The following is a 13796-nucleotide window of genomic DNA, read 5'->3' on the forward strand; positions in this document are numbered from 1 at the left end:
CCCAAGGAGCTGTTTCTAGGAGGTGAATCATACCGGAGGTGCTTACTGAAGTAAGTCTGAACTTCACATTATGTGAAGTTTATCACACCTGGTGTAATATGGAAACTGGGAGAACTTGCATGTGCCACTATTCCTTAGCAGTAGCTTGGTTCCTTGATGCAGTGCTAGCAGAGTCACGATTCATGGAGCTGGTACTACCCCTTTCTTAAAAGCATCAACAGAAACAAAGGTAAATCTTGGATGAAACAATACAGTGAACGCATGACTGAATACCAACATGGAAATTACAGGTCTAAGCTATAGCACGCTGTTCTAGGGCTTGACAAGTCACACTCACTGACTTCACGTTTAGGAACAGAACAAATTGTAGGCACCCTGGTGCCCTCACGCCTACTGCTACGGAGCTGGTGCTGGCAGTCCCAGAAAGGGATGTTTTCTTCTGAAGGCAGAAAGGAAATCCAAGAAGGAACCAACATGAGTCTGCAGCAGAACTGCCAGGACTCTGCAAAGGACACACTTCTCTGCAAATCAACTGATATAAGGTAAGGTTTCTCTTGCTGCTTTATTTTTTTAAAGCATATTAAATAGCAAGTAAGTTGTGTGGAAATCGGTTTCTGTATGGAGGGATAAGGAAATAAAAAAATGTTGGACAGTTCATCACAAGGTATTTAGCGAGCTAGCACTTCTACTTTTAATAAGGTGAGAGAATGTGGGATTTTTTTCCAAAATTGTCACTTCCCAACTGCCAAAACACTGCTCCAATTAAACATTGCCCTCCTGGAGCCTTTGACCTTTCATTTTTAAGTAAGAGTCTCAAAAAAGGCCACCAGAAAATATACGTATGGCCTATTAATTCATTTAATTACAGGCCTGCATCTGGCTGAGTTCAGTCAAACCAGCTGGTAGCTCAGAGAGAAACTATCAACCAGTCTCAAGGATCTTTAGGAATTTGAGTAGATGAGGGCTTTCCTGTGCTGCAGCTCTTGAAGAATGGCTGAGGAGAGGGCCGTGTGCCAACCTAAATAATTATTCACGGTCACATTAGTGAGCAGCTCACTTTCAGCTGCAGTTAAGATCTGGTCGTGACAAAAGAGCAGGAAAGCAGCAGCTCCAGCTGTCCTCCTCCACTAAAACAAAACCACTGATCTCAGGAACCTTCCTGGGCTGCATTGGCTCAGATGAGTCAGAGCACAAACTGAAAGGAAAAGGTAGCTCATGCGTTGGAGTTTAGACTAAAGCTACCAGGGAAATGATTTTCCTCTTTCACTGCCTCCTCCTCTCACAGTTTGAGAAATTTCCCCATCCCATTTGAGAGGGGGGAAAAAAACACTTGACAACCTAAACCTTTTAGAGTTGCAAATCCAGAGTGCTTCTTTGAATGGAACAAATGGCTTCAGTCAGAAGCCCCAAAAAACTAAGATAAGGGAGCAGGGCTCCAGGTTTTCAGCAATAGCTTCACAGTGCTATATTATCTGCTGTCTTGATCTGTTCCTCCCACCCCCTCCATCACAGAGCAGGAAGGTAAATTCATTTAGGCAGTACTGTGTATTTTTCCCAAATGGAGAGGAAGTACAGTCTTCTAGAGGGAATGAGAAGCCATGGTAATAAGAATTCTGCTTGGAATAAACACTAGTTAGGGTGGACACAAGGCAATGATTACTACATTAGAATCCCTTTCTGCTTCCTTGCAGACAAGGGGAAAAGAAAAAAAGGAGAGACAGTTTTTTATTTTTATTGCTACTTGTGAACTGGAAGAGACAGAAGTAAGCAAAACTTCACACATTTTGAGACCTGACAAGCTTATAGGAACTGTTAAATAGTTACCTGTTTCACAGGAACGTATTTTTACCAGATAAATAAAAGTATATATTAAACATCACTTAATTATTAAGCCAGTGAAGAAAAAAAGACATGACCACAGATCCCGGAATTTTGTGTTCCAGGTCACAAAGACTCAAGTGGTATAATGGGGGCGGTGGCACCAGAACCCACTCTGTCCAGGACAGACTGACTTAGTCCTTCCAGGTGGAACAGACAAAGGCTCAGTGGTGGGAAAACTAAGAGGGTGAGACTGGGGTGGTGACAGCGCAGTGTTTCCTTTGGTCATGGTCATTCTTCCTGCTAGCTATTTCCTCTTTCAGTGGTAGGAGTGTGGTTCTCTCCCTCTCCCCCTCTTTCTCTCTCTCGTTCTTTCTCTTTTGAGCCAAGAGGTACAAGAGGCATAACTCACCAGCCATCATCCTTATTTCATCCAGACTGAAATATAAATCATATTTAACTGTGCTGTGTTAGACATTATCTCTTAGTAAATACCACCAAATTTCCTCAGAGGAATTTGAGTCTTGGAAATTATACACTCTGAAGGGCATGGAGTCAGAGATCAAGTTTCTCCTACCTGCAGCTGCTGTTAAAAAGTCCAGAAGAATGCTGCAGGTGAAATAAATTAGCAGATTGCCACAAAACAAGCATTTATTTCTCTTACTGACAGAGAAACTCCCTTTGACTTGCACCAAAGCTTCAAATCATTGTCTTTGCTACTAATGTAACAAGCATGCAGGATGTGGCCACGCAGGTGATAACGTTAATTACTTTTCAGAGCTGCATCTTAAATTACAGGATGATCACACAAACAGTTTATTATCAATTACACGATCTCTATCTTCTAGTAATGACTTGCACTAGCTGTATCTTCTAGTAGTGACTAAAGCTATCACTACCCTTTATAAATTACAGAAATCTTTTTATCTTGAAACACACTCTTTTCAGTTTTAGTGTTTGACCGCTCTATGATACACGATCGCCCTCAGTTATAAACCAGCCAACTCTGAAATGCACAAGACAGAGACTACCACGCAAATCCTTTATCAGTTCATCTGTCTAAGCGGCCCTCCACCTGAATAAAGATGCAAGATACACTGCACAGTTTAATTACTTTATTTTTTTAAAATCCTGTCAGAAATATAGCTGTGCATTAATTACAAAATATATTAATCTATTGATACTTCGAAGGGAACAGGAGTACTTTCATTCTGTTCAAATGCAAACCTTTAACACTGACCCCAGAATAATCTTTTCCATCCATCATCATATAGTTGATAAGAAAGTGTCTCTAAATAAGAAGAGAAAGGCCACCCTGATTTTATTTCATTAGCAAGTCTTACTCCCTTGACAGCAAACATGACCAGGCGTATCATGAGACCAGTTAAAAAACAAGTCTGTATATCTCACATTATCTGAGCTCCCACATATACATTACATACCAACATTTTTAGTAAAATAATTTTCCCTGCCCTGCAGGGGAAGACATTCAAAGGCAAAAAGAAAACACATTTGCAATATATTATAATTGGAAAATATGTGCCATAGCAGCTGTGCAAATACATATACTAAGAGTATCATCTGACTTTTAACACATTCAAGACAACAGAAATTTGGAAGATAAAAGAAGCTAAGCCACTTACTAAAACATCTTGAGATCTAACAATGCTGCAAAGCATCATGAGTGACAGACCTAGAGAACACCATTCCTGAAGAAATTATACAGGAAACTGATAAAATCCTTGTATTTCTTCATGTTTGTTTTAGAAACAACTATCAAGGCTGCATACCATTCTGCTTCCACTTAAGGAGTTCTAATTATACCTCCATCCACCATGGTATAATGATTTCTCAGAAAAAAGAAGAGGACAAGATGCTGTTTCACACAAACCTATTTTCACACAGAAACTGAATTGCTTAGAAAAGTTTGTATTAAGGATAATAGTTGTGAAGACCATACACTGAGATGGTACCAATCCGGACTCATAAGTTCTTCCATTAGCTGAAGGTGAGATTCTTACTTGGAAGAGAAAGCCCTGGGAACTGCAGTTGAAGTGAACAGCAGTTTGGAAGATGGGCAAAGAATGAGGAAACTGGAACAAATATAAGAATAAACACTTCATTGACATTTATGTGACAGAAATATTTAAAGTAAATTCATATTTAGCAAGTTAGCTCTCAAAGTTTCTCATGTAAAACTCTGGCATTACAGTAATTTGGCATCACTCAGAGTTCTACTTGGTGATATTAAAATACAAAACCAGTAGAATAGCAGCAGTGACTAAAGCATTCATATTACTGTGGTCAATACAGAATTATACATGCACTAGCTTTCTATTCACTATTGGGTTGTGCTATTGTACAATACTAACCTGAATCATTTCAACTCCTGAACCTGCCACCAAGCTGAGTTTCTTCCCAAGGCAGAACTGTATCAGATGTAGCAGATAAGGCTCAAAGCAAAAATTCAGCGTGTTGTACTTGAAGGTTCATAATACAAAGCTTCAAAAGTACAGGAAGTATTAATGCACTTAGTGGGTCTTGGTTATAAACAGCACACAGACTGAGGTCGGTTTTGTTAACAACACTAGGGCTGAGAAGGGAACTGTGCCAGGAAGAAGCTCTCAAATTGCAAGCCTTTCTTCTGCTTTTCTCCCCTAACACACACACACACACAAAAAAAAAAAGGATAATGGCCATCTCTGAGCACCTTGGAAAAAAGATGGATACCAAACAGCCTGAAAATGACCGGAGAACTAACATACAGTATTAGGAACTGTCACCTGTATGCAGCGCGTCTGGGCACTGTTAGATGTATGAAAAGATCTTCATTAAGAATGGTTTAACTACTAACGCTGCTCTAATTGGAGACACTCCAAAACAATTCAGCTAACAGGATGAGGCTATTCAGTATTAAAACTACTTAAGAGGTTTAAAAGTTTTAAATCACAGATCCTTTCCTGTTTTCGAGTAATACATGTTCACCTGTCCTCTGAACTCGCAGAACGCACCAAGTCAATCCTGACTGTCACGCTTTCCATGAGCCAGGACGTTCAGTAGTGACAGTGCTCGGCTGAACACAATCCCTCTTCAATCAGTAGGCTCTACCTGAAAATTAAATTTTGTTCAGCTGGATATGATCAACAATCGGTAAAGTTGGGTCCTGGAAATGTTATGCTCATGCTGGTAGGCAGAGAATTACCCCACATCATTATCCTACAGTATTGTTTCACTGGACTTTTATGTATGGCTTAGTTCTTTCTTTTGTATCAGACTGTGTACTTAAGTTATAGGGTGAACAAAATTTTCTTCTTCCCCCTTTTGAAAGGAGAAGATGCAGAACCTTATCAGCACCATGGTAAATTACTAGCACCAGTGAGCTTACCTACTCAGCTTTGATTGGTCAAAACTAACATTTGTACGGCGTACAAACAAGCACTATGGGAAACTAATACGTGCAGCACGAGGAAGCTCATGAATCCCTGAAATACTGAATTTAGTGTTTGGTTAAAGAGATGCTAAGGAAGCCAGATTTTTTTTTTTTCTTTTTCCAGAGAGCAAATGGGATTGCAGTTTTCCTCAAACTAATTAATAGACTTTTCTTCCTTTCTGAAGTGCTGAGGGTGGCCCAGTTCCTATTGTCTAAAGGACAGGAAATGGCCACAACAGCTGGACGTTGATATGGCCGGCTGTCCACTGAGAGTTAAGAGGAAATGATGACATACATCACCCAGAACATCACGGCATCACTCAAACAGATGCAGATCAAAAGTTAAACTTGGCATAAATTCAGGTCTCAATGACAGTTAAATTCTGCAAGACGCCATTTAGTTACTATACACCTTTGCTCATATATCCACCCACAGCCTGAAAAACATCCACTGCTAGCAGGAGACCCTATCAGCACAAAGATATCTCAATCTAATGCCATACTTGTACCTCTCTGCTGACAGTGATCCACATTCTGGGCTTGGCTCACACATTTATAAAAAAGATTGGTCAAAATAGAGAATTAGGGGGGCACTTTCAGACATTTCTTCAGTGAGCTCGACTCTCAGTCATTTAACCTTCTTCACAACGCTACCACACACCTTTCAGCAATTCTGTTATCAACTTTTTATCAACATGCAACTTCCTGAAGCTATCTTCAGCAAGTTGGGACTTCTCAGCAGAGAAGGGTCAAAGCGTCTCACTGCAGGTGATGTCAGCAAAGCCATAACCTGACTTTCAAGAGAAGCGTAGCCAACTCAAAATTCTAGGTAAGCCAATAGAGAAACAGTCTGAACTCCAAAACAAAGCTTCCCCATGCTCTCTGTAAATAATAATAAAAAAAAAAAAACAACAGAACAATCTAACCCTCATCTTTATTAATTAGGCACTTTCCCTGCTACAGTATCTATTCCAAGGCACTGTGGCTCAGAGATTTACCGGTCTTTTCTGATATGACGTACACTTGGCCAAATACAAATGTCTAGGTACTTCAGTAGGATTTTCTTGTAGGCAGTTAAGTTTTGATTAACCACACTTCATTTAGTTAGCTTGCTACAGAAGTCGCTTATTACTTTAATAGAGAACAATAAGTAGTATTTGAACACATCACCTCATAGGAAAAAAGAAAGTGTAGCAACAACAGAGTTCAATTCAGGTGAAGATCAACTATGTTGCAGCTATGATCTTTTTTTTTTTTTTACACATTCAGCCTATTGGACAACGAAGCATGCGTGTAATCTGTGGTGGAAGAGCCTGACCAGTGGCTCCGTTCCTCTGGTTAAGACTTACAGGTTACACAGCACCATCAGTACTGCGAGCTTGAAATCCTTCTCTGCGAAGGCTGTTCAAATCTAGCCGCGTTAGAACTTCACAGCGCACCAGAAGGGTGTCATCTTTTACGAAGGTTCTTTGCTCCAAGTTCTGCAGGTGCATGAAAGTCACGTAACCAAACCCTTTAGGATTGCGGTGAATTGTTGGTCTCTGGAAGGCCAGCAACTCCGGCTTGGCTTCCATTACTTCTTCATGATTCTGCCGTTCAGGACCTTCTGATTGATCCAAAATAGAAAGTCGTATAGTGCCTTGGAAAGGCCAAGGCAGATGGCTGTCGTATTCTCCTTGCATAGTGTGGACAAACAGAGAGATAAAATTAGCACAGCGCTGAGCATTTGGTAACTGGATATGCAAGCGCAAACACAGCTTGTAGCCAGGTTTTCCAGTATAGAAGCCAGGACTGTGCATCACAACAGGTCTCTCTTCTTTCTGTGCTTTCTGAAGTCCACTGAAGTTTTCAATCTTCCATATATAAATACCATTGCATTGCTGTGCCTCCATTTCAGTGATTTTTCCCTCCAAATTCCGAATAGTGCGTTTGAGTTCTGCCATGTGGACGTTCTGCGTCTCCATTTTAGCAATGAGTTCTCTGATCTGGTGATCTTGTCTCACCAGGCGACCTTCCAACTGCTGAATAGTTTCTTTGAAGTTTTCAACTTCTGGGTTACAATTATATGGGGCATGTGACACGTGGGAGAAGAGGGCAGGCTCAAATGGCAGTCCATTGATAAAGGGTACAGGATTTGTAGCAGTAACACTGATATTTTGAAAACTCTGAGCCATCATTCTCATGTGAACCTGAGTGAACTCCTGCATATGTCGTGCCAGTTCATTCCTCTGCATCTAGAATTTAAGAGACGTAGCATTAAAAATATATCACACATCATCTCTAATCACATCCTAAATGTGGCTCTGAAGAAAATCAAACAAGCTGCTTCTGTTACGTGAGAAAAACTGGAATGTAAATCAAAGAAAGGTGATGTGACGAAGGAGCACTACCAATGGAGGGCTTCAAATTTAAGATCACTTATATCAAATGAAAAAATATGTTCAGAGGCCAGTGGGCAAATACTGTTCAACTCAAAATTGACATGGTGTAAAGTGTTAGTGATAAACAGGTATTTTTCTGTGTGCTAAGTCAGCACTGTATTTCCTTCATTGATTTGTTGAAATGGCTCCACGGTACCAGATAATGATATATGAAAACCAGTGGGGAAAGATGAAAAGATAAATTTTTAGAGTTATTGCACAACTAAAGCTGTGTATATCTAGATTAAATACTTTTTGTACTTAATCAAATTTAGAACATTCTCATTTTTTCTTTACCAAACTCTAAAAGCCATAATTGTATTTGGTCACAACTTTGCAAGAAATGTTAGAAGAAGCTACTTTATTGGTATGAAAGCTGAGAATACACTCATGGATTAATAAAAGTATGTCCATCAAGCAAATAATTCACTTTTCTAAATTTGAGAAGGACTTCTGAAAGGCACTGCATCAGCACATATTGCTTTATAATTAAAATACTTCAGAACAAAAAAAGACACTCCACAAATCATTGAAGATTTGGACAGGTAGATGAGATGAGAACAGAAAAAGACATTAAAAAAAAGAAACACGCAGAACATCTGCAACTCATGATTATGATAAAAGGCTTACCTTTTCAGGACAACCAAAGGCACTATAAAAACATGGTACTGGGGCAGTAGGACAATCATTATCGTAATGGTTAGGCATCTAAAACAAACCAGATTTGCAATTAATTTTCCCATTAAGAGTATTCTCTTATAACATCCTAAAAGAATAGGGCTGGATGGACTCTGATTATGTACCTGAAGCCAGATCTGTTTATTACTGTATCAGTTCTCAAAGAAATATGGAAGCTTTGAACAAAAATGTTAGCTAACGATACAAGTTCTGTATCCTCCTTACATGTACTTTAACACTTCATTGCCTTATAGTTTTTACCTTATGCATCGGAAAACATTCAGGTTTTTCCTCACATGAATGTAAGTCTTTTGTTTCTAACCTATACTCAGACTAGATCACAGTCCATTTCTTTCCCTTCTGCAGCACTATTTGCATATACTTATAAACAACTGTGGCACTTTTCATTATCTTCTTCTTCAGAAAGTCCACATTTATTTCAGTTTTTCTTATGGTCCATGTCTTCCAGACCCAATTATCTCACTGCTCTGAATCCTCCCTATTCATCCACACCCCAAAAGCTGGACAGCTGCAGCTGATACCCTACCTGCCCTAATCAGAGCAAAAGATAATTCTGTGTTTCTCAGGCAAAATACCAGCTTATGTAACCCAAAATGTCTTGTTTAAATATCATGATGCAGTAGAGCACAAGCTTAACACAGGTCATCCATTAATTCTAAATCAATACTTATTTTAGCATTCTCTATTTCACAGTTTCACGACTCATTATTTGATCTAATGACACATTTTTGCCATTGTCATTACTGAACTCACTCCGGTTTTTCAGAGTACTTCCCTGATTTTTCAAGATCATTCTTTATTTTAATCTGAGTCATTAACATAGTTGCCATTCCACTCAAACAGAAAGGCTGCAAATTAAGTAACATTTATTATTATCCTATCAATGAACCTTTTTGTATTCAGTTGTTATTGAATAGAAGAAACAGCAATGATTATTACGATAGTAATGGACATGCAGAATTCTACCCAGCAGCTACAGTTCAGTAGTGAATTATTTACAGCTACTTTCCAATAGTGGCTTTCCAGTTAGAAATATTCTCCCTCTTTGCCCAAATTAAAGCTTTGTCTTCTAACATCAGCCATAATCACAAGCTGCTATTTGGTATTCTTTAACCTCCATTCAAGATCAGAAACACGCAGCATGGCAACAGTCACGAAGCAGCATTCCCAAAAACAATGTGATTTGCACCTAGAAATCCTATGGTGGCTTACCAGACTGCAACTGCAAGCAGATGCAGTGTTTAAATTAATATTACACCTGCAGTGGATGAAACTTTTTCAAAGAGAGGCAAGGAGAGATTTATTAACCAGTTTCTTCAAATTTAATTTGGTATTAAAGCAGCAATGTAAATACAAAACATCTGACACAGATTAAGCATAGAAAGCTGGTCTCTTACCTGCTGTCTGATGAGCATTGTGTTGCAATATTCACAAAATACATTGGCAAGGGGACAGGTTTGGTCATGAAGCTGTTATCAAACAGAGAAAAAGAGAGGAAAAAGAATTAATAATGTCATTTAAAAGAACGCTAATCACTTCTAATGAGATGTTCTGTTTTTATTTACATTTCAAATTTTGCACTTAGGTGAATTCAACTCTAAAACAAAGTTTAAAAAAAGTATAGGAAGGAGAAAATATTAGAAGTGACCTAGGTCTTGTCTTGCGTTTTAGCACGTATTCCCCATAAGATGCACCTCCTGACATCCTTTCTGCCAGGAATAAAAGCTGTAAATGTCTGATGTTGCTTTGTATGTTACTTTGCCAGTAGATGCTACCCCTCTCTGGTGGTACAGCCAAAAATCAGTGGTTGTTACACAAGTCTTTTTGCACCACAGCGTTTCCAAGAATGGTGTATCTAAGCACAGCCTCTGCCCAGCTTTTGCCTGTCCTAGGCTAATGCCCTGGAGTTTGTAGCTTCTCACTTGTGCAACTAAAAGAGCTCTTCTAGACCATTTTTTTTTTTAAATTGATGTCACATTTAAAAACAAACTCATGCAAGTGGAGGCTGGAAGACTAAGTACCTCTTTATCTTCATAAGCCATAGATGTGGCACAGTTGGGGCAACAGACTTGACGCCGCAGACACTCCTGTGTCATGTGCTCTTTCAGATGGTTCTTCTGAAAGGCTCCTTGGCACTGCGGGCATTCCACGGTGGAGAAATCACAATGCGACTGGTGGTCCTGAACGTGGGCAAAAGAAGGATCTCATACTATAAATAGGTACAAACTGCTCACCCGTTTTTCAGATAAAGCACAGTACAAGAGAAACAAACAGCAATCTTTCCTTCTTTCCCTCCAAGAAAACCCTCAGATGCTTATCCTGACTTTACTGGCAGCGTTGCGTTAGTAAGATCAGGACTTCCCATATTCAGAGTGAACACGTTCACATATTAAGAGCACTCTCCAGTAAAATTCAGCTTTATGTTTTTTTCCTAATAATTGGTATGTTATTTTCCAGAACAATTACTTCAACTCATAAATCTAGCTGCTTTCATGGACTATTAAACTGACCTTAGAGAATTTGTGCGAAGTACAGATAAAGCTGATCAAAAGATAGATGTGAATGATCCTAAAGAGCTAGCTGCATTAGTACAATTTTCACGCGCTACCATGTTCACTTGAGAATCACCTAATTGCAACTAAACACTCATTAAAACAAACAAACAAACATGCAGCTATAGGGTTGAATGAACAACACACTGAATCAGCATGAAGAGGTATCAGGTATGCTCATCTATATTAAGATATTTTGAATTTTTTACATGTTCATGAAAACAAGGTTCTATATTTTCTGAACTAATTCTCACCTCTAAATGCCTCAGCTCCATCTTCATGCAGCAGCCCTTGTTGGGACACTTAACCGTTAATGAAAGGATTTCCCGTTTAGCGAAGTTGTCAGGAAAAAGTTGATTTTCAAGCAGAATTTCATTGTCTACTGGACATTTGTGACCTGCATCTCTACAATGCCAGAAAAAAAAAAAGGAAAAAGCAATTGAGTTTCTTTTGCCTTTACTTTAAAATATTTTTACACTAGCAAGACATAAGTGGGCAAATTAATAACACATTAAATTAGTCCTTGAAAACAATGGCATTTATGTGACAATTACCAGAAGTTATGTAAATCAGAAATGTAAATCAGAAAAATTGACAGTACACAATTTCACTTGGGGTAGAGCTATTGGGATCGTAGAGCTGTTCTAGCTCAGTAGCTTTTAATTGACCAAATGGCACGATAGATACACTGCACATAAACTTGAGGAGGATGTTGGGAACCTAAGAATTTATGGTCTCGTTTCTGTAAGTACTTTACATAGCTCAAACACAAAAGTATTATTTCAATACTATTTCAAAACAGTTATTTAAAGGTTCTTAGACATTCTCTCCCTCCTTCCTCACTTGGGATATTCTATGATTCTATTTTCTCCTCACTTGGAAATATCAGTGATATGGAAAAATACATGGGGTGGAAAAATGTGAGAAAGCACTTGTGGTGCAAAGATCAAGTGTCAGATCATTGTCGTTGCTTGCAAGCGGGAGAGGAAGTAGAACGTAGTGGGCTGTGGAGGACAGGAGGGAATTTGTGCTTTGTTGGAAAAGGAAATAATTGGTCAGCACCTCCTTCATTAGCAATGCTGCTAGAGGAAGCGGGGGTAATGTTTAGACTTTAGAAGGAGACAATGAACTTCCTTTCCGAGGTTTTGCTCGCAAGAGTTAGCTTGCCACAAGTCTGATAGTCATACTTCTAAACAAATGGAAAAAAGAAAATAACCTCGCGTGCCATTTTGTGTCATAGCTCCCTGAGCAGCGTGCTGATCTTTGTCACAACTCGGAAATGTTCCTGCAGCTCACACACAATCCACAGGCAGCCACTTTTTAACAGGTATAACTTTGTTACAAACACCCTGCTTGATGCAGCATAATGGTAGTTTGGCACACCTGCTGCTAAGACAGTAGCTTTACTTCTACACATGAAAGATAACCACCTATAATGACAGCCAGCAATATAGTCCTTATAATTAATGATACTAGATCTCCAGCTCAAATCACCAGCGGTCTAGGGGTAAAATAAGAATGAATGGCAATTTTCTAGAGATTATAAAAAGGAAAGAGCAAAGATACATTGCAGGATATTAAACAGATATTAAACAAGTATTGGAATTGTGTTTAAAAGGCTGCTTAGATCCATCCACAGACAAAGAAGTGCTAGATATTTCCTGTCACAGAACTGAGTTCATGCACCTCTGTTCTAAGGCACTTTACAGTGGAGGTTTTCCTGTGCTGGAATTATTTATCACGTTGAGTTGTGCCACCCACAATGGTAACTGTGAAACTGTAATCATCTACCATGAAGTACAAGGAATATTCCTATCATTTCCATTTTAAACATAGGTATGAAAAGTAAAGCCAGGAAAATTTAGTTTAAAGAAAAAGACTGCTCCATGATTTTAACAACTGAGCAGTTTAGCCTAGAAGCAAAATAGTTGGCATATACTTTTAATTGGAGCCATGTTGAACTGCTACACCCGAAGCTTTCCTTGCTGCCCCTTGTCAGCTCACAATTCTGCTTATCAGATAAAAGAGGTTCTGCTGTTTGGTCAGCCCTACTATATGCCCGGAGTTAGCTTCGACCTAACACAGGAGAAGAAAGATGAGTGAAGTTTAATTAGCTATTGCATCTGAACTTCGTTCTTCCAAATTTTCTGATCAACTACTTTGTAGACAGCAATGTTTGTAAACTACTATTTGTAGTTACTATAGTAGATAAGCTTCTTCACTCCCGTGACTCATAGCACTTTAAAGCACTTCAGGCTGCCTTACTTCAAATGATAACAGGACTTGCTGGGAAGCAAACACTTACTGTGATTGAAACCCATCATGTCCCTTTTTTACATACAAATCTTTCTAGCTGCAGGCACAGCATCTTCAGCATGGACAACTACAACTGCTGCCTGAGTCGCAAGAAGCAATTACTCAACAGCTATGTGTCCATCCTGTATCACTTAAAGTCCTCAGTCCGTGTTCAATCAGACTAGACAGTGAGAAAATTAGTAAGGAAGCAGAAGCACTTTTTTCCTGACCACATAAAGGGTGTGACAATCACTTAATGAAAAAAATAGCACTTAGACAATGTAAAAATCACTTTCAATTCTCATTTTAGTTCTGTAGAAACTTCTCAATGACATCCATCAATACTGTACTGTAGACACTATGTACTCCAAATCAATACTGTACTGTGGAGACTGCAGCGATAGCCCAAATCAATAGCTCAGTCCACGTATCCCAATTAAGCGTGCGATTCAGCCCTTCAGAAGCGCCCTGGCAATCCAAGTTCTGCTCTGCTTTTACAAGCTCTCACTGCACTCCAAAGACAGATTCCAGTGGGGAATGAGGGAAAATATTTACTACTACTGAAACATTTGAAATATCACA

General features: G+C 39.1%; 1 protein-coding gene across 5 annotated transcripts in view; it reads right to left on the bottom strand.

Moving 5' to 3' along the window:
- Positions 1-2918: 2918 nt before the first annotated feature.
- TRAF6 (TNF receptor associated factor 6) overlaps positions 2919-13796 on the bottom strand; it is a 354850-nt gene continuing 343972 nt past the window's right edge. For 4 of the 5 annotated variants that reach the window (XM_032188211.1, XM_032188214.1, XM_032188212.1 and 1 more), the window contains 5 exons: positions 11174-11324; positions 10389-10547; positions 9765-9836; positions 8299-8376; positions 2919-7482 (listed from right to left, as the gene is read on the bottom strand). In XM_032188211.1, coding sequence (XP_032044102.1) covers positions 6601-7482; positions 8299-8376; positions 9765-9836; positions 10389-10547; positions 11174-11324 — 1342 coding nt within the window. In that variant the 3' untranslated portion in view covers positions 2919-6600. The remainder of the gene's footprint in view (positions 7483-8298; positions 8377-9764; positions 9837-10388; positions 10548-11173; positions 11325-13796) is intronic. The other variant, XR_004253308.1, reaches the window with a different exon arrangement.

This window comes from Aythya fuligula, chromosome 5 (genome assembly GCF_009819795.1).
Source record: "Aythya fuligula isolate bAytFul2 chromosome 5, bAytFul2.pri, whole genome shotgun sequence".
Lineage (NCBI taxonomy): Eukaryota > Metazoa > Chordata > Aves > Anseriformes > Anatidae > Aythya > Aythya fuligula.